This window comes from Primulina tabacum, chromosome 3 (genome assembly GCF_025594145.1).
Source record: "Primulina tabacum isolate GXHZ01 chromosome 3, ASM2559414v2, whole genome shotgun sequence".
Lineage (NCBI taxonomy): Eukaryota > Viridiplantae > Streptophyta > Magnoliopsida > Lamiales > Gesneriaceae > Primulina > Primulina tabacum.
In genome coordinates this window covers 12,020,112-12,042,868 of record NC_134552.1, presented here as the reverse complement: position 1 = coordinate 12,042,868, position 22,757 = coordinate 12,020,112, and the positions used below count along the sequence as shown (strand labels likewise).

The window sequence follows — 22,757 nt, the reverse complement described above, 5'->3', positions numbered from 1 at the left end:
GGTTTGGCTTCTTGGTTTCGGTTTTGTTAGTTTTTATGGTTATGCAAACTGCAAACTTTCACCATTCGAATAACTTAAATATGAGAGGAAGCAACGATCCGTTTGTGCTGACCAAATTATTTCAAGGACCGCAAAATATTTGTAAGCAACAAATGGTATCCACTCCTCTTTTCTGCGGAAACATAACAGAACCTAATTCTTTTAACTTATTTGGAATTTGCCAATTGACAAATCTAATTGTTTTCAAGTTAAAGAAAATGAGGCAAGTACCTCTGTTATATTTTTGTAAAATCGTGAAATTATGTGTATTACCAGATTTCGCGACTAATTACTAAAGTTTATTTATTTATTTTTTGAAAAAAAACCTTGTATAAAAGGCGATTTCAAGCAATAATGGGCTACAAATTCTACTAAGATAGCATTTGTTTCAGACTGCAATTTATCTTTGTGCTTGTTTTTCTTGCTCTGGCTACAAGTATACCTACATCCTCATTGTTCAATCCCACCAACAAAAAAAAAAACTAAATAATAAAAAAAAAATCCGGTTCTCTTTAATTATCAAACAAATTTGCCACTACGTTGTATACATTTAGTGTATGGTCGGATCGACAAATTTGAATCAAAGTACTGGACTTAGAAAATCATCCAATTTCATCAAATAAGATTTTGAAATCCATTATTGTCGATGTATAAACAACTAAAATAGTATTTAAAAAATATTTCAAAATACACACCACACCTTTTATTTTGTGATGGGGTGGTGCCCCAAACCTCGTCGCGTAATCATACAACATGTGACGTCATATGCATAAAATTTTTTTTTCGACGACGTAATAATATAATGCATATACAAAAAAATAGTGCAATCACCACACTATCTACGTCAGTGCAGCAGAAACAGTATAATAAATACATACACACATAACTCAAATAAGACAATAAGCTATACTGTTTCTATCTACTATCAACTACAGGACTGTTTGACTAGACACTCGTAGTCCTTCACCACTATCCTGTCTCATGGCATAGTCCTGTAACCTGTCCAACAGAAACAGCCCCCAAAGGGTGAGCATATAGAACAATCATCATCGTAATACATAACAGTTATATTAACAACAATATAAGATAGAACTGAAATGATAACAGAAATACCCCATTTGCCGTTTCTGGACAATCAACCATCAACAACATCACAATGCAACAACATCGACGATACGTCGCACCCCAACACCGGCGACAGCAATATCGTCGAACGAACAACAACATCGACGATACGTCGCACCCCAACACCGGCGACAGCAATATCGTCGAACGAATAACAACATCCACGATACGTCGCACCTCAACACCGGCGACAGCAATATCGTTGAACGAACAACATCAACGTGACAACATCAACGAGATGTCTCCCAACAACGATAGTCAACAATATCAACAATAATAAACAACAACAAATATAATATCAAATCACCCAATTCCGGTGATTTATCATCGTTCAACACAATAGTATTCATCAATACTAAACAATAACAACATATGCTCGTACGTCAACACGTACCTGATAATCGAGTATATATACAATCTGGCTATTTCTTTGATCCTGAGGCTTGTGATGTATCTAAATAATTCAATAATAATTATCAGATCATTGTCACCGTATCAACACAGTTATAACAGCCTCAATATATAACATCAAATAGCCCAACAACAATTAATTCAACAAAATATAAAACTCGATTATAAATTCGTATTGTTCAGCAATTTAATATTCTGGTGTATTTAATTCACAATAATACCATCAAATACACCCTAATTAATTAACATCAAATAATAGGCTATTTTACAACATCCGTCAAATTACGAAAACTTTATATTAACGTGTAGCCTATACTTCGTAGACTCCGAATATATAATCAGAATTAATAACAACTGACAAACAACTCTCCAATCTCAACCCAACGATTAAAAATCCCTAATTAAAATAAATTAGGAATAATTCAAAATAACACCACTATAATCTTCTCTACTTCGTTAAAATCATACATTACTCAACAATCTTCAATTTCAGTATGATTTAACAATTTATCGGATTTATTCTAGAAATCGACAAATTTCAAACATCACCAAAACTATAAAATTTATACCTCAAATCGAAGACCTCGTGTCAACGATCCCAGAACTGAAGTCGGTTCGTCGATTGGATAAACCGATAAGTCGCAAGATTAAAAAGAAAATCAAAATCTCGTTCATCGTTTTCTTTTCACTCTCTGTTGAAACTTACTTGAATGAATTGATATCATCGTTCACGTAAGTTCTGTTTTTTAGATTTATCCATTTTTAAAATATTATATTATTTTATTAAAATAATATAATATAATATAATATATAATATTTAAAATTTTAACACATGTATATCTCTTTGGAAAAGTCAAACGACCAAATTTTCTAAAACTCAAAACATGAAACTTTTATATCTTTGAGTTTTCTACGTTATATCCAAATCTCAAATCATTTGGACTTCATATGACCAACATATGTCATATTCATTCTTTAAAAATTATTAATTATTTAATAATCTCACATTACTAAATCAACAAATTGTGATATTTACTTCAGGCATTACAGATGGTCTGAGGGAACATAGCCAAATGGAGATGTTAAAACTGGATAAAGAGCGAGTTTAACCAATTTTATGTCTAATTTGATAGGTCGGAAAATGATCAACTCAATCTGCCATATTTTTATGGTTGGGCCGGCCGAGTGACAAACCTAGCTTATTTCTACACCTCTATTGCCAAGTAAAAGACATTCGATCTAATGTCTTCAAATGAATTTATTTTTAATTTTGTATAATTTCTTTTTATTATAAAAAGGGTCTTCCTTGAAATTTTTTTGGTGATAATTCCCTCTCCCAAACAACATACACAAGAATTATATAACATTGTTTGCAAATACTTAAAAAAAAGTGATTATCACAACTTTGTAAAAGAAAAATTCATAAATCATTTATTTTAATCGTTTGCAAACATCATCTATATCTTTCGATCCATTATACAATTATATGTGAAGAAAATTTAGGTGGAGCATTCGATACCCGGGGCTTAGCACGACAGTGCTACGTACCCGCGATTATCGTGATGAAAAACAAGCTGGATCTTGTTACTATGGATGCACCCATGGAATTGGAGGCTAGCTCTCCCCCGCCGGGTGATGTGAGGGGATCTCTTCGTGATCATTATGGCTCCAAACTAACATATTATTATTGCAAATGCTTTTAACCTTTGGCATCAAAACTTACCCTTGCAAGCAAGAATGATAAGCCAGCTTCTGTTCCAGAAAAAAATGATAACATTTCATTATTACTAATCATGAAAATTATTGAGGTTGACTCATCAATGCAAATAAATCATTAATCAGAACTATTGCTCCTTCGATTCCATTTCATCATATGTTCCAAACCAAAATGTTTAGATGGAAGGAATATTTTTTAATCTTTAAAAAATTGCTTTCTTCCCAAAAAAAAAAAAAATCGAAAATCAAATGTAAGGAAAAGAAAAAAGTAGCTTCTCCACTTTTACTAAGAGGATAGCTCTTTATAAAAAGAAAAAAAATTTAGAAAGTTGGGTTTAATAAAAATACCCTATTTTAAACTATGTATTTTTTTTTATGAAAATATATATCTCTGTCAACATCCAAAGTTCCAACAAATTCCATTATTGAGAACAACACCTATGAGATTATGGATTTGAATTGTGTATGTCTGAAAATGTTCATGAAAATCATATATAATAAAACGAAACACGACCTTCAGCAAATATGGCTTTTGTTGTCCTTACGGTTGGTGATAAAACCTAGCTAGTTCTAATTCCTCGTGTTCCTTAATTTGCCTTTGTTTGGTCCTGCAATCACGCAAAAGGTTTTCGCCAACAGTCGTGCCCCTAATAATGTATTCGCAAAAGCAACTCAGTTGGTATTCCTTTTTGTGTGCCTTTGCTTTATTCGATACAAAATAAATATACATATCAGCTTGTCGGTGGGATTGTGGGGATCGCACTGCCTTTGTCGAGCATGAGACCTGTGCACCAATTGAACTCTGTTTGACATTAGCAACTTCATTTTATCAACGCGATGCATACATGTGCATGCATCATGCCCACTACAAAAAAACGGAGTTTGCCCGTCAGATAATATATTATCCAGTCGTTGCCGTTCGGTTTTTTATATGTCCGTAACAAACTTAGTGATGGTATTCATAAAGCTGTCGAGAGAATGAGCGAAAACCCCGGAAGGAAATGAGATGATAGAGTTTTTATAAGCGATTTCCGATGGTTTTTTTGAGCTAAACCATCGTTATGCGACATACTTTTAGAAACCATCGTTATGTAGCCCGTCACAAAATTTTGTCAAGATATTCAAATTTTGAATTTGCGACGAAAACAAACAGCGGCAAAAATTGTACTGAACCTTTGCAAAATCTAGTATTTTCTCAGACTCTTGTACTTACGGCGAACTGTCGCCAAAATTTTGCGACGAATTATGAAGTATCGTCGCTACTACTGACATTTTTCTGAAACCATCGCTAAAAACAATGACGATTCAAGTTAAACTTGTTGGAATAAATGCTTAGGACTGCTAAACAAGTCCAAGTTTGATTGAGTCAAGATTGTTCCTCATTCTTAGGAGTTGGTTGGGGTGTGCTGTTCATTTTTTCATGGCCTTTTTTAGGATTAGTTTGTTAGTGATTTGTTATTTAAATTGTAATACATTTCAACGTAAAGGTGTGTTCTGATTTTCCTTCAATAAACAACAGCTTATTTTAGTATTTTCTCTTCTTTCTTATTTTAATTACCAACAATCTGGTATCAGAGCTCTCTTCTTAAGGGACCTGTGTGTGAGTTTGAGCAATTATGGAGACCGAAGCTAGCTTTCTTCAGTTGCTCTACCGGTGTTTGATGGAGATAACTACCAGACCTGGGCAGTGCGCATGGAGACATACCTGGAAGCTTTGGATCTCTGGGAAGCAGTGGAAGAAGACTATGACATTTCTCTAATTGAATCGCTAAGGGCTCCGTTTTTTTTTTAGTGGACGCCCCTGTGCAGCATGCATGCTTTCGGTCCAAAATTTTCTCACGACTTTGTATAATTCACTGACAAAGTAAAAATCTTGCTTCCTTTTCCTTTATAAGCGTAGTCCTTTTCATATTCCTTGTTTGCTCATTCCTCCAACTTCGTGCCCAAACGATAATATAATTCAATATTTTCAGACATGTATACAGTATACTTGAATTTGATTCGTTTCCGAGGCTACGTATAGTATAAATTAAAGAAATATTTATCTACGATTTAAATAAGAAGTATGAGATGCGTGCACATGTTGTCACACAGATTGTGTACGCTCTAGTTCTCTCTTTATTGCAGCATGAAGCTAAGTTGTATATGACTTTACACCATTCCCTTTTTTCCATCTTCATTTACCCTCCGAACATCATCATTACAGCCACCTTAACACGACCCATTTCTTGAATTCTGATACTGATCACTTTGATAAATTCAGTTTCCAAACCAAAATCAAGGATATATCTCTATAAATGCATAACATTCTGAATCCCGAGATAATTTCACACTGAAACTTAGAGACCGAAAACTTTTCTCGAGTTATGGAGGAAACTTCAGAATCTGCAGCTTTGACCGAAACGAAAAAATTGTGAACCCACGTGTGGAGATTGACACTTCTCCGCCGTTCGAGTCGGTGAAGGAGGCGGTGGACCGGTTCGGCGGCAGCGGTCCGTGGATACCCAATCATCTGCTCCGTTTAGCTGCTGATCATGTTAGTCAATACATTTTGATGATCCCATCTTTGTTTGTTTTTTTAATGACCTCATTATTTATGTTAGAGGGAATAATTTAGAGCTTGTTTGACTTGCTTCATGATATTAAAAATTAGCATCTGTTTGTAATATTGTATAATTTATTTTTAAGTTTCACCGTTCGATTATTTTGTTTTTTGAACACTTATTATGGCTAAAGATTATAAAGGTTGTTTGCAGCATGACTCCGAGGACTTTGACGTGCATATCATTGGGGAACAAGCAGCGCAGCTGGAGAAAGATCTGATAATCAAAGAACAAGAAACACTCGATGTCTTAAAACAGCTCGAAGCAGCGAAAAGATTCGTCTCAAGTTTAAAACTTAATTTCATGCCTGAATTGTCTTCATTTTTTGCCAGCCCTGATCTGAATTTGTCAAGAAATGTGATTCATTATTCAAATGAAAATCTAAGTCCGTCTCCTCAGCGGTCAACTGGTTCCATGTTTTGGGAGTTAGATCGAGCTAAACTGAACCTAAACAAAACATCTATTGATCTTGCTCTGATTCAAGAATCCGTAGAGTCTTTGAACAAGAAAATGAGGAAAGACAAGAGTTTACTCGAGAGAACGGTTAAAGTTCAGGTGCCCAATTCGGAAGGAGCCTTGTTTAGCAGAAACACGTGGGAGAATTACACCCATACTGCTACGGAACCGAAGCGGGTCGACTTCGAAACCGAGCAGTTCAAGAAAATGACAGAAGCTTCGAGGTATGAAGTCATGAAGGCAATGGCAGAGATAGAACGTACAAAAAACAGTATAAAAATGGCAGAGATGAGGCTAAATGCAGCCAAGAAAATGGAGGAAGCTGCTAAAGCGATTGAAGCCATTGCAATTTATGAAAAAAATACCGAGAATTCATCAGATGCGTTGGATCACACTAATGGGATCACCCTATCGTGTGAAGAGTATCGTTTGCTTACTCAAAAAGCGCAGCAAGTTGATCAGGATATATGTAAGACTAAATTCGTTGATTCAAACACAACTCAAAGAAAGAATGGAGTTGATAATCAGTCTGGAATGACAGTATCGGAGAAATTCGAGGAAACGAAACAAGAAAACAAGCAATCCCGAGCGCTGGATTTAGGCAACCGTGAAGAGTGCTCGGTGGAAGAAAGTCGTCACTCAAAGTTTAAGTTCAGAAATTCGCGTAATTCGGCTCATAGGAATACACAGGCTAGACACGAGAATGAATCCAATGGAACTACTTCAATGGGTGACATATTAGGGAGGAGAGTAATGTTGCAGGATAATATAATTATAGGAAACCATGTGGAGACTCATATCGGAAGGGAGCATCATGCTTCTTTGAGCCATATGTTGCGGGAGCAAAGTCGACTCATTTTACATCCAGGTGAAACGACAGGAGACGGGAACGTCGAAAAGTCATACGTCGTGCAAAGGAAGAAGTTTGGTTTCATTCAAGTGCCACTTTCCATTAAGAAAACCAAGAAGAGAACTCAGCCAGCTTGAATGTGTAGGTGATTCAGATTCGATTACAGTCATGCATGGTTTTAGTGATTTGTTCTCGATTAAAATGATTGGTATTAATCGTTGGCCTTTTACATTGTTTATTTTGGTTCTATCAGGCATTGTGTGATGATATCAACCCTTTTATCAGTTTGGAGTGCCTTTTTTTTTCAGCAATAATTCCCAGTGATCTCACATTTAATATCATATTAGTGCACATCTGCTTTTTATTTCAAAATAAAGATCAGCATATTGAATAAAAGAATGAAGTATTTGGAGTATTATTACAATAAAACATGGGTATATTGTTCTGTCTTATCCATCTGTAAAAACTAAATCACACCAACTTTAATAATAAGAAAAGTAAACCCATTCATAAAGTTTGTAAAATTGTACCAAATCAAATAAACAAGCACTTGCAATTTATTTGAAACTGTGCTACCTGATTTGACAATTGACAGGATTAAACGCAACAGATTTTATGATAAATTAAGCCACTGATTTTGCTCTCTTTATCGAATTAATTCCTTTGTTTGGCCCCAAATCATATTACATCATCCTCTCTTTTCATGTCAATTCCTCTTGAATCCCCGAAACAACCTCCTTCGCCGAATTGGATTCGTCCTCCATGAAAGACTATTTTAGACATTTAGTTTGCCTCATGGTAGAGGTTTTTGTGAAGACGGGAACAGCACCACGACACGCATCTGTCCAAATTATAAAGCACGACTTTACGTTATGACAGCTCCGATGCGCTTTTTCATTCTTTAAAATTAAAACGCAAAATACTTTTCAGGTTCGTGAAAAGTTATCGATTTAGTTAATTATCTGTTAAATATGTAAAATATTGGATTTGGATGCTCAGCATGTGATGTTGTGTATTTTTATATAAGATGATTTTATAAGATGATCATTTGATAAACATCACACATTGTCAGATAAATTTTAAAAACTGTCAGACGAAACGAGATAATCAGTTGATCATCTCGTGTAAAAAGAATACAACACCGATGTTGTGTTTTCAACCATAGTAGATGATCCAAATTCTAAAATCTTATATATATACACACATTATTTCAAATAGTATAAAACTAAAACTAAAACGCAAACATGATTTGCGATAACCTACGCCGCAGCGCATGTTAGCATCCATCACCGCGGAGACAAATTTGATCCCGCCTATAAGTAATTGATCCCAAAATGGGGCGCCATTTATGAACAACACATAAAAGCTACAGGATCTTTGAAAATATACTTTTCACCTTCAATGGCGCACCCCAGAAAAAGGGTATATGGGATTCGCCGTGGCGCAGACGGCAGCGCTTTCCTAAAGTGGTCGGTTTCTTTTTTCTCAGTATTCTCCTAACTTTAAAAATCAAATAAATTGGACTGTGATTTGAATGTATTTGTGCATGGAGAAAGTTTACGTGTGTGGAAATATGATGTAACACGCAGTGAAAATTGTGGCCTTTCCGTTGCTATTGCTTTGGCTGACATGCATGACTGTGGAATCAAGAAAAATGTGACGAAGAAACTGAAAAGTAGCTGTGAGGATGTAGAGTTTATGGGGCAGAGGATTCAAGATCAACCCAGATCAGCTTTTCATTTTTTCATGTATGTTTTCTCCTCGATATATGTCATCTTGTTGCGTTAATTAGGCTCTTGTTCTCACTTGTGAGAATAACATTCTAAGCTGCCCTTAGCTCAAACTGTAGGGGTGCCAGTGCCAGTGCCAGTGCCAGTGCCAGTGCCATGGCTTGTGTGAGAGTATTTTGGGCGATTCTTTATGAGAACGTATGATCTGAACTTAGCTTGCTTATTATGTGTAATAATGTTGTCCTAATTCCTAGTATGTAGAAAGATGAAACTTTCAGAAATTGATATAAAGAAAAACGTAACTTTAGTCTTTAAGTACAGTTGCTATTATTTTCACTTGACTAGATTTGTCCTGTGCGTTTTCTTACTACGTGAGGGACACAATGTAGTGAAATTTTCTTGGTGGTGGTAAAATTTCCATCACAATGTGATTGACCAATATGTATGCTAGGTTCAAGATATGGGTGGATCGAGTGGCGATCACCTCCATTAAATGAAAAAAATTGAAATACTCAGCTTGAATTTTTTGAAATCTATGTTTTACTTCCCCAAGTACCTCGAACAGCCCCCGTGGTGCCCGGTTTCGCCTTTTTTACCTTATCTTTGTGTTTGCCCCTGATTGCTGAAACCGTATGTGCGCACCTGTCTGTGATACCTTTGCTGAAACCGTCGCACCTGTCTGTGTATACATTTGCTGATTCAAAGAAATGTGATAGCTCGGGGATAATTTAATTCAGATACAAGGTGGTGTCTTTTACATTGTACATCAGTTCATTTATCCTTCTCGATTGATCTAATTGTTAGCTCGCATGGATAAAATGACATCTCTACACCATATATTTAAAACCATAGGGATGAATTTATGAAAGATTTCGATGAGGGAAAAGAAGTTGAAATACACAAGAAAGGATATGAGAAATGGACAAAAATGACAAAAAAGGTACTAGATTTGTGCGAGTATGTCCTTTTAGTACATCAAATTTTATTCATTAATGACAACTAATATATTTGATTACATTTGATTTGTTGGTTTTGCAGGAGAGGGAACCTTTTGTTCTTGTGGCTGATAAACTAAACTCGGATTATGTCAAACTTTTGATCTTGGAGGAAAGCGAGATACAAGTGGTAGTGTATTAATTTTAGTTACGTCTTTCTAAAATTCAAGTTAATGACTATACTCTGAGTCTCTGATCATCAAGTATATAATGGGAAAAATTCTACGGAAGTGGATGAAAAATATTTTCATGTATTAGTTTTCAAGACAGACAGCATACGAGGAGAGGGTTGCATTTTCTTAATAGAATAATAAACAGTTGTTAATAATTGAAAAGGGGCAACTTTTTTTTTTATTAAGGTCATCGTATGAGTCTTTCATTTATAATTCTCAATTTTGTAGGTGGATGATGAAGCGGATTCAGCCGAGGTTGGAAAATATGATCCGGTCAGATGATTTTTCCTCCATTTTTATCTTAACTTCGTCTCTAATTTTATTACGTCTATTGATCAAAGGATTTTTTGTTTGGTTATAGAACTACATGAACTCTGAGATGTACTATGACTCTGATAGCTCTAGAGGGTCGGGATCGATAGGATCTGAGAAATATGGGAGCTTTGATTCAGAAGATTTGTATGCCTCTTTTCCTACCATTTCTTTCACATTTGTATTCACAACATCGTTGATGTAGTCAAGTATTTGATGATCATGGTTGCTTACTATCCATCTCATGTGATAGAGGATGATATAGACTGGATGGATTGGTAACAGTTGTGCTGTATAAGAATTTCATGCTTTTCGAATGATTGCAAATGTCAATACTAACGTGGACCTTCCTCTCATGAACCAGGTTTCAAGCGCGACCTTGGCTAAGTCAGCCTGAAAACTAAAGACTTAGCTATTGCTAATAAATAGGAGGCAAGTCATTTTGGCTATGGTAAATATCTTTTATGCTCCGAGTCGATCCATTTTCCGCTATGTTCGATGAATTTCAAAGGGTTTTTGCCAGGTTCAGCTCGGTCGGGATTCTTGTTTATTGGGATGTAAAATTTTGGTTTTGTTTCTGTCCTACCATGTCTCAGTGTGTTCTAGCATCGGCCAAAAATGGCCGGTTTGGCAGTATATATATAATGTTAGACATGAAAATCTATTGCCTTGTAATTTTCAAGAATGGCTACTTTGTCCTCTTATAAATTACTACTAGCTATCTCATATTAATTTGAAACATATGGATTTGTCATATATGAAGAGCCAAATTATTATCAAATCTTCAAAACTTAGTGCACTTTAAATTTCCTTAGTATATAATCATGAAAATTTGCCAATTCTGACTTGAATTCGACTTACTTGCGTTGCCATTGTCGTCCAACTCCCCACGAAACTCTAAAATAAATAGTATGCTCACATAATTTGGTCAAATAAATTATATCATATAATTGTATAACAAATGATGGAAATCTAATCAATTCGAGCCATTCAAGGCCTACTTAATTAATAAAGAAGTGTAGGGACTATTGAATTTTCCGGTCCATACAAAAAACATAAGTGGCCCAATTACTTAAAAAAAAGCCCAACAAAGAAAAAAGGAAGCCCAGCCCGCAAACTAATATCTCCTTTTTAACACGATTCTCGCCGTAGCTCGTGTCTGGTAAAAATGGAGAATGCTCTGAGCTTTGCACGTTCCCCTCTTCCTCCTCTCTCTCCGACGCTGTTTCACTCTCGTTTACCAGCTACACTCAGATTATTGGTTCTCTTCTGCCCATAAATTGTTTCTTATTAATATTGTTCTCTCTCTCTCTTTTTTTTATAAGTTTATTTATCGCCTTATTAACTCTTCAAAATCTGTCTGAACAGCGATTGAAACGCTCAAACTCAGAGCATGGAAATAGTACTATGTTTGCAAGAAACGTTTTTGGGTCGAATGAAAATGGGTCGCTCGATGGTTTTTCGAGCCTGCCCAAAAAAAATTTCATGGAAGAGGTGCTCTTTTTATTTTTCCGTTTTCTATGTTATTTTTTATGTTTATTTATTTTTTCTTCATGCTAGGTTTGTGTCATTTATAGTTTATTGCTCTTCTTCTGTATTTTTTGGTGGGTTTTTATTCTTATCTCTAGAGAACTAGTGTGTAGTAAGTTTGGATGACTTGCTTTGGTTTGGAAAGAATTTAGCTTGTTTAAGGTATCAGAGCGCTGACTACTTGTTGTTTTCAGGTTCATTCAAGTACAGAACTGTACTTATGCCATTTATTTTTAAAAGTTACTTTCAACTGTATATATCCTTCAATATCGCCGTGTAAATGATTTTTTTCTAAATATAGTAGGTCATTGGAGCTGAATATGGGGAAGGCTTTGAAACATTTAGACCTGAAGGGCCACTTAAAGTCGATGTGGTAATCTTTAAGCTGAAAAAAAATGATTCATTATGATATGCCGCACATTTATGGTTGATGTCTTGTAGTGAATTTTTTTAATTATTATTTATTGTTTGCTGCCACCCATAGGATTTTTTGAATGATAGAATGCAAGAAGGCTTTCTGCAAAGGATTCGATATGCCATGAAACCTGATGAAGCCTATGGTCTTATATTCTCTTGGGATAATGTTGTGGTAAAGTTTTATGTTTATCACGTGGTCAAAAGTTATTCACTAGCTCTATCAGTTTCATTCTCTTCTCAATACCTCTAATGAAAATTTTGTGGATATTTTATCCATGTCCTCTCTTCCTATGATGAAATAATTGAATATCGTTTTTTTAAAATAAATTCCCCAGTAGATAAACAGCCATGGTAACCATTTGGTTCTATTCCGATAGAGAATCTTGAGACATTTAATCACTCTTTTCAATTATTTTTTGCCTGGTGGATTAACATCCAGGATATCCATTTGGTTCTATTCTTACAGAGAACCTCGATACATTTAAATTTTGTATTTGTAGAAATATAATAAAGATAGTGCGCCATCTGATACCAGAATTCTTAGTTCATTTATAAGCCTGTAAAGATTTATGCCAACAAACAATGCGCAGATGGTTAAAACTCCTATTGTTTTTTGGTTGTTTAGATTTCAATCACCAGCACTTTATGTATATAGAATAAAACGACGTTGAGGTAAATGTTTGAAATTTTTAAAATAAACTCAATCAAATCATTTCAAAATACATCATAATGTTGATGATATCATATCTTTTTCCAAAATACATTCCTTTATGTTTACTGTTTTGAGATAGAATAATGATAGCAATGATGATTCCAAAAGATATTTTAGAACAATTTTTAGTTAAAGCAAAGCTTGAAATTTTTTTATTGGAACATTACACAATTTGTGTTAATTATTTTAATTTTTAATGTGGCTTCGTATTTCGTAATCTTGTGGTTGACTAATCTCTGGTGCGTTAGGTGCTAGATAAAAAAATATCAGGTTGATTCATTTAAGCTCATTTGAGTACTTCTTGTGTTATAGATGCCATCCAGGTTTGTGTCGATAAACTTTCCTTTTGGGTTTTGAGATAATAATAATCCAAAGTAGGCCGTTCAAAAAGGTAATAATCTCAGCGGGAGACCTGCACAAATACTGGGATAATGACAAGAAATCAGCCCTATCTTTCTTTATTAGAAGAAATTAATAAATTCAGAAAATGACTAACAGAGTTGGCGTAAGACTGATTTCATGATTCTGTTCTTTATTGTGTAAATCTAATAGTCAACCTACAATGTGGTAAGAGGAACCATTTTTTTTGTGTGAAATGAATCAACAATCACCACCTTTTTCTTGTGACAACAGCGCCAGATATTACAACAGTAATTATAGCCCATTGCATATGGGGAAATATATTCATGTTTTTGACTGCTGATAGCTGAATCTACGCCTGTACTGTTTAAACTACTCTTTCACATAAACTTGGAGGATGTTTAAAGCTGAAGGAGATTGATACTGAACCATTGTGGATTGCTGGTTTTCACCAGTGTTTCACTTGCCAGCTGATAATCTCTCTGATTGTTCTTCTAGATTCTAACTTTATATGAAAACTTTTGCACGTGCCTTTCAAGGAACTAGCATTGTCGTCGTTTAAATTGATGTCTTAAAAGGACGCCTTCCCTTTTATCAAATTGCTTACGCTAGGCTTCTCTTTTAAGCTTTGCCTTTCAAATTAGCTGTTCCTGATAGAATGTAACTGCTTCTCCACCATATGGCTGTGCCCTTCAATAATAGAGAAATGAAACCTCAACTTGTAAAATAAAATAACTAATAGAGCGAAATGGCCGTGTTTTTATTAGATAATCATGTTATCCTTGTGTTCTGATTGCTCAATGTCCAAACAATTCTTCTGTATCAATGTGGTCTGGCCTTCTAATTAACAAATCTTGTATTACAGGCAAATACTAGAGCTTTGAAGTTGGCTGCCTGGGAAAAACTTGCGTCTGAGGAAGGTAAGTTTAACTTGTTCAGACAAAAATAGTGATACCCTTGTGTTTGAGTATTGGTTACCATAGTTGAGACCATCTAAGATACTTATATATCTGCACTCTCAAAAATTTATTTAGTAAACTCATTCTAAATTTCTTTTCTTTATTCTGGAATTCATAAACAAATGAATTGAGAAGTTCCCTCAATGTTTTTGCATCCCAAGGTTTCATTTCAAGGTACATGCATAAAAAATGGTCTTTGCACTAGAGCAGATAAAATATTCGCATTATTGTCATAGAGACTATTTTTTGTGGCCTCGATATTTTATCTTAGTCACTTGCATAGATTGACCACTTCTGTCTGTACTATGCAGCATAGCTATGAAGCAGGGACTTGTCATACACTTGAGATTCCTCGAAATTGGGTTGATGTATTGGTGGGTTATTGTGCAGGAAAGGAAATTCCTAGAGATGACAGTGTGCAAAGAGTTTTGCATTATGCAGGTGCTGATCATGTTCTGCGCAAGGTTTGGGAATCCCTGGTGGTTTTACATACTTTCAAGTTTCATCCACTTCTTCTAAAAGTTCATGAACCTAACTGCCTAATATCCTATCCTTGTTTGCTTAGTGGACTGGAAATTGAAGAAGTTTTTTGCAGTTTGTATATGTATATCTGAGACTTTTTTATGGATAAAATAATAATACCATGTTTCCATTTTTTGCACACATTTTGACCTTTAGCTTTGTAGCTTATGTTTTGATGTCTTTGACATAATCTTAGGTTTTGCTTTGGGGCATGGCTGAGGCTGATTTGGATAGACTGAAGTTGAGACTCTCGGAGTTGTACTATCACAAGCTTGTGGAAGTAAGATTTTTCAGTAAAATGTCACGTGAATTTTGTTTTCCTAAGCTGCAGTAACTAATATTGCAATGTTTTCTGTAGCTCTCAGAACCAATAGAAGGGATAAAAGAGTGGTTAGATGCTATAGTTACATCTCGCATTCCATGTGCTGTTGTATCAAGTCTTGATCGCAAAAACATGGTTGAGGCTCTAGAGCGAATGGGTTTGAAGAAGTTTTTTCAGGTTGCTCTCTCTCTCTCTCTCACTCTATGAACATTATGGCGTTTTTTAGACACTGAGAGCTTCAGTTTACTACCATCTTAATGTATCTATTATAACAATATTAATACTTGAATAAACTTCAAATTTTATTTTTTTCTGTTTTACTTCCTGTGAGCGTAATTATGGTTTTATTTCTGGTGTATTCCGCCTTGGGATTCATTGCAGCAAGGAGCCCAAGTACTTATTTGGAACCCTATCTTGATTCAAAGGCTTCGGTGAATTTTGAACCATACATCACCTATGTACGGCAGTAACTTTTTTTCATTTCCAGTCGGGGAATTTCTCTCACATGTGGACCTGACAATCTCTTCCTTCACAAGTCAACACTCGTGTTACCTGCCTCTTTTGATATAACTTCCTCTCTGACCAAACTACATTGTCTGGTTCCACATGTATTATATGCCTCATAAAAATGTGCATTATGATGTGTGTTTTACCTGCTCTTTATGCTTACAAGATCAAGGTACAGAAAAAGAAGACCTCGTGGCCTTTCTTGAATGAGAACTTTCCCCTGTTATGCGCCAACTTGCTTCCTTGAGTACCAGGAGTTAACTACCTTTAACTCTTATCAATACCCATTTGGTGTTTACAATATTCTTTGATACTAGGAGTATCCCCAGCATATATGTTCAGAGTCCAATCTATCCCGAAAGGCTTTGTCAATGTGTCTTGTGCCCCCATGTGTGTGAGTTTTCCCCTTTATTTTTTAATGATGGACTTCATCTCATGTATGGGAAATGGTTATGATTTACATCTACCAATTTTTCGTGCTCGGGGATTTTAATCCTCTTTGTTGTGTGTTCAAATGGATGTTATTCTCTTCGGTAAAATGTCACTGGACGTGTGCTTTTCATTTGTGGAATAAATGCCTGACAGAAATCAATTGATGGATAAAAAATTGATATGCGTTCTATTATGTCGCATGTGTCAAAAATTTAATAGAAGTAATGCTTGTGACTTGAAATGTAGTGAAAAGGTGTAAACTAACTGAATCTTTATTTAAATAAGCTAAGTAATCTCTTCTGGAGTTGCAGGCCATTGTGTCCGAGGAAGATGGTATGGATTCCATTGCACATAGGTTCCTTTCTGCTGCTGTAAAGGTATGTTTGGCACCTACTGTTTGATACCAATGGAAAAAGTAAGAGAAAGTTGTGCATGCTTGATATGCAAATGCCTTTGCCTAGGAAATATCACGGTGAGGGGTGTCACGAGATGATGATTGGCTTCTTGGCTTGGTTCTAGTTCCATTTACCTTGGATCTTGCGTACTCTTCTCCTTTTCCACATTATTATATTAAACATCCTGGAAATCATGAAATTATGTTTGAAACTTGTTATGCAGCTTGACCGAAAACCCTCCAAATGTGTTGTGTTTGAGGATGATCCCAGAGGAATAACTGCAGCTCACAATTGTACGATGATGGCTGTAGCTTTGATTGGTGCTCACCCAGCGTATGTGTTGTGTAATTTAATTTCAATATGACTTAATGCTTGGATGCCAACAAATGAGTTTCTGCGAATATGGTTTTTTCTACCTTCTCTTGGGTCTTGTTTTGATCAAGATTCCCATGAACTTGGAAGATTTGTTCATTTTCCGCATCAAAGTCATGCCAATGTATACGTACTCTGGAGACATGAAAACTTAATGTTTTGAAAAAAATTGCAGGTATGATCTGGGGCAGGCGGATTTGGCGGTTGCGAGCTTCAATGAGCTTTCTGTGATTAATCTACGGAGATTGTTTGCTGACGTAGGGTCGACTTTCATGGATTTGCAGAAACAGGTTATAGACAAAGCTCCTTCAAAGAGAAAGCTTCATATTGACACCTTCTTTTGAACTTCTAACCTCTTTTTTTAGACTCTGTACATGTGTAATGTAATTAAGACCTCATTCTCTCCCATTTTTTCCCTCTTTAAATTTCCCATTTTTGATTTTGTAGAAACACAAGCAATGTTGAATATACTATATCTGTTCACATGTGTTTAATTAATTCTTTTGTGGAAGATACAATTTTGCATTTGAACTTGGTTAAACTACACAATCATCTATAATCTGACGGATTCGAAATTTTCAATTTGGTTTGTTACGTGCAAGTTTGATTTAGAGTTTAATGATTTAATTCTTATTATATATCTATAGATAGATGTCAGAAAGTTTACAAGCTCGATGCAAGATGCTAAGGCTATCTCCAACCTTTACGCTATTTTGGTGCAGGGTTCATTTCTAATGGAGCTGCAAAATAGCGCAGCTCCATCTCCTCTGTGGCGCAGAGCATTTTTCTTTCTTTTTTTTTTTAATTTTTTTTGTTTTGTTTAATTATAAATATTATTTATATAATAATATTATATTATTATATTAATTTAATAATTAGATATATTTAAATAATAGTATAATATTTATTATATTATTTTAATAGTTAGATAATATTTATTGTATTATTTTAATAATTAAATATAAAATCATAAAAATAAAAATATTTAATTATATAAATTTATAAATATATTTTACAATAATTTTATAATTAAACATCTAACACACAAATTTATTGAATAATATTTAAACATTCAAGTACACAGTTAAAATAAAAATACGAATTCGAATTCAGATAATTTAAATGCAAATATAATAAAAGATAAACAAACTAAATCATCAATAATATTTCTAGTTTTTTATTTTATTTTCGATATTTTTAACTCTCGTAAATATATAATTGATAAAATATCAGAAAAATCAACAGCAAAATTTTGAATTTTTAATTACAATACCCAATTGAAATACAATACAAATACAAATATAATACATAATTGGAATACAAATTCAAAGATAATACATAATTGAAATTACAAAGATGACAATGCGAATAAAAACATAAAAATGACAAACAAGGTAGATGATCAATAATCTCCTAAATTAGATCCCGATCCTCCAAAATCACCAAAATATTTCCCAAATGTGTCATTTTCGTGTTGTCCATGTTCTTCATTTCTTTTTTTTCAAAATTTTGGCTCGTTCCTTTTGAACAAATAAATATTATAGTTAATATATATAAGAATCAAATAAATAAATTTAACTATTAATAAAAATAAAATTATAATTATAATACTAATATTAACATTAATTATAATTATACTGTTAAATTTATAAATAAATAGTAAACAAAAAGAATATTCTAGGAATATTTTTTTTAGTGTAAGATTTGAAGTAAATGGGTTGGAGATGAATGTTATATTTGGTGCAGAAACTGCACCAAAATAGATTTATGGATTGGAGATGGCTTAAACATGCACGCTGACACAGTTTCTATTGGATTCCAATTGGGGTTTATAAATATACTAATTTACTAATCACATGTTTTTGTTTTGGTTTTTATTATTATATTTTTGGGATTTATACGGGTCTCGAACTTATCGGGACACTGACCAAGAGATTTGTGACATTAATACTAATTGGTAAGTGACATGTTTTGTTATTTGATATGATTTAGTTTTCATAAAATGGAGGATGTTACAAAATAGAATCATGCCAAATAAATTTATTTACATACAATTTAATTCACAGTTCCATCTCAGTGTATCTTTCCAAAAACAAAACCTGGATATGTTCTTAAATACTTTATATATGAATTTTCTCTCCTCTTATTACACATCCAAGACATCATTAAATAAAATGTTTAGTGCCATTAAAAAACCTATAACTAAACCCTAAATCCTACATATATATATATTTCATCCTGAAAAGAGTCTTGTGAAGAAGTTCCCTGAGTTGGATTTCTCCAAGCAAGCAACATGCACATACTTGCCAAATTTGTCAACTTGTCTGGCTTCACCTCTTGTGTCTTTCTTGCACACTTTGCATGTCTTGTCCACCCATCCCTCTTCCACATATTTTCCTTCCACTAGTATCAGTCAGTTAAATTTTCGATTAAAAAGATAAGAGTGACAGTAAATTCTCCCACCATTATTTATTTTGCAAAATTAACATAAATTTCAATGTCTGTAAATACTACACAGCCATATAGAGATGCAGGAATATTAGACATAAATATATTCTCGATAACATAAGATTTAATGTGACAACTTACCCTCTACATACGATTTGAAGAAATCCTTGTATGTACCACCAATCTTCCTCCTCAGAGCTCCATACTACAACAAACCAAAATCACTTTTAAGTAATGACAATTACAAAAAGAACCCTGTTCAAAAAATAAATATTGGACCAAAAAATGCATAGTAAACGATAAATTTTAAATCAAGAAACAGCTAATCTTAGTAACCTGTTCCCTTGACATCTTGTCCCCTGATTTAGTCGCCTTTCTAGCTTCATCAAGCAACTGAGCATCCTCTTCAGATCTCACCTGCGAGAAATCTAAAGCTTCTGTCACACTTTCGAATAGGTTTTGTTTCCACTTCCCTGGTTCTTGATTGTCATCAATATTCCCATTTTTGGCGCAAGTTATGGCAACAGCTAGTCGTGATTTTCTGCCATAACCGTGCTGAAAGTACCTTTGTGCGGTGTTCGCGGGAGGAAGAAGAAGGCCATGTTGTGAAGGCGAAAGGGGAAGAGCTTTGAGTCCCATCGTTTTCCTTTTTTCCTCCCTCCGAATGTTGTAAAATTTCAGAGATTCTGGAAGGAAAAATATGTGGGCTTGTTATGGGGAATGCGTGAATGGGGTTTATATTGGTGGCTTGGACTATTGTTTTCTGGTCTAAGATTGCATGGCTTCCACATACAATTCCTAATGGTTCACAAGAGAAAACGTGGCCCTTGGCTGGCTACTACAAACACCGTTATTTGAATAGATTTTTAATTCATAAGCACTTTGCATGTGGTGTGTGAGTTTACAATAATTTTTTTATTAAGGACAATTTTGGGAGAAAAAATACTTCTTTTTTGTCTTCTTCACAGTGTGTGTGTGTGTGTATGTGTGTTTGGGACAAAATGGTTCTTGAAACAAACTTCAGCACAATGTGAGGCCTTTTAACCAGAAAACCGTGATTAACATTATTTTCACCGACAATAAATTTCAACGCCAAAAATACAGGTGATAATCGCTTCACAAACAAATCTCTCGTGGAAGAGTATTTTCATAGCCATAAATAAAGAAAGACAGTCATAAACTGGAGCATTTCCAAGCAAACAAAAAAGATTTGGTTGCGTGTGACCGACGCAAATTTTATTTCCTCTCTTTACTGATACATATCTTAAAAACTGTAGCAATCCAAACAATTTCCTAATCAGGATCATGGGGACTCTTCATCGTAAACTTCACTAGCATATTTCCAGTTGATGACTTTCCATATGTTCTTTAGGTAGTCTGGTCTCACGTTTTTGTACTGCACACACATGAAACAAGAAAACACCAGTCGTGTTAGAACTTGCTATACGATGAGCTCAGAGAAGCAAGGAACTAGTACAACAAACGGTAACAGAATTAGAGCTCATTCACAGCATGAATATTGAAGACTCATTAGCTTCCATTTTCTCCATGAAGCGGCAATAATAAAGCACTTGTTGTCTTTGTAAAAAAATTAGGAATAAATGTATCATGTCTATCTCACAAGTCAGGTTGATGTAGTAAAGCTATTAAAGAAGCATGTAAATGTCGGGAGAAGTAATACCTGCAAATAGTATGCATGCTCCCATACATCAATCCCAAGCAGGGGAACCAAACTTGGTCCTTTAGTAACCAGTGGGTCCTGCAACAGAAATTGGATGACATAAAAGTCCTGATGATGGAACTCAAAATTTTCAAAATCTTCAGAAGTGCTTGGATATCAAGTCCCAATATAGAAGGGATCAAACAAAATATGAGTGATCCATACACAACTAAGCTGATTACAGCACATTCAACATCTCGAATCATTGTCATCCTTTGTACCGGAAGTCAGCTATAATCTAATAGGAAGAAATTTTTTAGAAAGTTCTAATAGAAAATAAATTACCTTCTAAAGATTTGGATTGCTAACATATCATCAAATACATAATATAACATGATTGCTTTATTGTATACAAAACTTGGATATGATCAACGTAAAAGGAGTACATTATTTTGAAAAAATAATCACACACTATTTTATACGTCCCACATGAAAAACTAAATGTGAAGACAATGCAAATGACCGACTCCCACCTGATTTGAAGTTGTTTCAATCACGAGACGCTTCAATTCTTTGTCCGCAGCAAGCCACTGCAAATATATCAATGAAGTAAAATCAAGTAAAAGAAAGCTAACGAGAGATTAATTTACAGAGGAGAAAAACATATATCCCAGAGACCAACATGGTCATATAAAATATAAAAAAACACTCACCACCCATCCAGAACCCTGCAATGCAGCACCTTCTGCGTTCACCTTTTGAATTAGAGCTTCCAACGAGCCAAAGTTACTGTCAATAGCGGAACCTAAAGAACCCTTAGGAGGTTCACCACCACCTTCCTGCAAAGAGATTTCGGCGTTTAGATAATTTTTTTAACCCACCCAATTTCGAAATACTGCACAATAGTAAATTAAAAACCAACTCAAAGCGCAGACTTACTCGAACAGGTGCAAGGTTCTTCCAGAAGACTGAGTGATTAACGTGACCTATCAAATAAATAACAGAGCAAAAAGAAGGAAATTCATATGTAGATTTAGCAGGAAAATGTATCAAGACCTCACATTTATGTTACGCAGAAAATGGATTATAACTAGTTTCATCTAAATTATCCAGACCTCCAATTCAATTCCACGAAACAAGACCATAGTCATAAAAAATGCCCGTGGTTCACGCGCCACCCCACCACAACGATAACACACCAAGTTTGAAAAAAAAATGAATTTCAACATAAAATCAGTACCTCCGCCATTGAACTTAATGGCACTCTGCAACTTAACTACGGTCGAGGCGTCTCCCTTCGAAACGGCAGCATCGAGCTGCTCGAGGGCTTTATTGTAATTCGTTATATATGTCTGGTGGTGCTTCTGGTGATGGAGCTGCATGATCTCGCCGCTGATGGCGGGCTCCAGCGCATCATAATCGTAGGACAGATCGGGAAGCGAAAACGTCTGCAGACTGCGAAACCCAAAAGATGCGTTCCTTGGGGTACATCTGGTGAGGGATCGAAGCGCCATTGCTGACCAGGTGTTTGAAAGAAGTTGCGAACCGTAAATTGGATGAAATGATTCCTTTTGAGTTGCAGAGAGGGGAGCACATTTATAGGCTGATCGGATTTTTCTATATTTTTCCAACAGCCGAATTGGGACCGAAGAGGAGGCGGTTTAGCTGATTGGACTTTCCAGAAGTACAGCACTGCATTGTGGTGTACGTG

General features: G+C 34.9%; 3 protein-coding genes and 1 pseudogene across 7 annotated transcripts; 2 read left to right on the top strand and 2 right to left on the bottom strand.

The window, feature by feature from the left end:
- Positions 1 to 4,613: 4,613 nt before the first annotated feature.
- On the top strand, positions 4,614 to 10,818 carry LOC142538426 (WEB family protein At2g40480-like; annotated as a pseudogene).
- A 668-nt stretch (positions 10,819 to 11,486) lies between these two features.
- LOC142540382 (5-amino-6-(5-phospho-D-ribitylamino)uracil phosphatase, chloroplastic-like) lies at positions 11,487 to 17,446 on the top strand. Of its 5 annotated transcripts, none has more exons than XM_075646489.1 (11): positions 11,493 to 11,671; positions 11,779 to 11,904; positions 12,245 to 12,313; positions 12,425 to 12,529; positions 14,295 to 14,349; positions 14,779 to 14,867; positions 15,107 to 15,190; positions 15,269 to 15,409; positions 16,483 to 16,548; positions 16,790 to 16,899; positions 17,114 to 17,446. In XM_075646489.1, exons 1-11 carry the CDS (start codon positions 11,579 to 11,581, stop codon positions 17,280 to 17,282), a joined length of 1,107 nt encoding a protein of 368 aa, XP_075502604.1. In that variant the 5' UTR covers positions 11,493 to 11,578; the 3' UTR covers positions 17,283 to 17,446. The 5 variants fall into 5 exon arrangements, with proteins under 5 accessions (XP_075502606.1, XP_075502608.1, XP_075502604.1 ...); XM_075646490.1 differs by having other exon boundaries at positions 11,499 to 11,671; positions 14,779 to 14,852; XM_075646491.1 differs by lacking the exon at positions 12,425 to 12,529 and having other exon boundaries at positions 11,487 to 11,671.
- Positions 17,447 to 18,958: 1,512 nt separating this feature from the next.
- LOC142540381 (uncharacterized) lies at positions 18,959 to 20,122 on the bottom strand. The gene is made up of 3 exons (XM_075646488.1): positions 19,723 to 20,122; positions 19,528 to 19,591; positions 18,959 to 19,341 (listed from the first exon to the last, which is right to left on the bottom strand). The coding sequence occupies exons 1-3, from the start codon at positions 20,023 to 20,025 to the stop codon at positions 19,172 to 19,174; spliced, it is 537 nt and encodes a 178-aa protein (XP_075502603.1). The 5' UTR covers positions 20,026 to 20,122; the 3' UTR covers positions 18,959 to 19,171.
- A 379-nt stretch (positions 20,123 to 20,501) lies between these two features.
- Positions 20,502 to 22,727, bottom strand: LOC142540379 (superoxide dismutase [Mn], mitochondrial-like). The gene is made up of 6 exons (XM_075646486.1): positions 22,287 to 22,727; positions 21,986 to 22,032; positions 21,760 to 21,885; positions 21,580 to 21,636; positions 21,068 to 21,145; positions 20,502 to 20,782 (listed from the first exon to the last, which is right to left on the bottom strand). Exons 1-6 carry the CDS (start codon positions 22,558 to 22,560, stop codon positions 20,690 to 20,692), a joined length of 675 nt encoding a protein of 224 aa, XP_075502601.1. The 5' UTR covers positions 22,561 to 22,727; the 3' UTR covers positions 20,502 to 20,689.
- Positions 22,728 to 22,757: the final 30 nt, after the last annotated feature.

Bases quoted from the DNA above. Each gene is read 5' to 3' on its own strand.
- LOC142540382 (XM_075646489.1), top strand. From the start codon at position 11,579: ATGGAGAATGCTCTGAGCTTTGCACGTTCCCCTCTTCCTCCTCTCTCT. The intron at 14,350-14,778 runs GTAAGTTTAACT...GTTATTGTGCAG, and splicing joins AAAACTTGCGTCTGAGGAAG to GAAAGGAAATTCCTAGAGAT. The intron at 15,410-16,482 runs GTTGCTCTCTCT...CTGGAGTTGCAG, and splicing joins GTTTGAAGAAGTTTTTTCAG to GCCATTGTGTCCGAGGAAGA.
- LOC142540381 (XM_075646488.1), bottom strand. From the start codon at position 20,025: ATGGGACTCAAAGCTCTTCCCCTTTCGCCTTCACAACATGGCCTTCTT. The intron at 19,592-19,722 runs GTTACTAAGATT...GGTTTGTTGTAG, and splicing joins ACAAGATGTCAAGGGAACAG to TATGGAGCTCTGAGGAGGAA. The intron at 19,342-19,527 runs GTAAGTTGTCAC...GACTGATACTAG, and splicing joins CTTCAAATCGTATGTAGAGG to TGGAAGGAAAATATGTGGAA.
- LOC142540379 (XM_075646486.1), bottom strand. From the start codon at position 22,560: ATGGCGCTTCGATCCCTCACCAGATGTACCCCAAGGAACGCATCTTTT. The intron at 21,886-21,985 runs GTAAGTCTGCGC...ATCTCTTTGCAG, and splicing joins AGAACCTTGCACCTGTTCGA to GAAGGTGGTGGTGAACCTCC. The intron at 20,783-21,067 runs GTATTACTTCTC...ATGTGTGTGCAG, and splicing joins AGCATGCATACTATTTGCAG to TACAAAAACGTGAGACCAGA.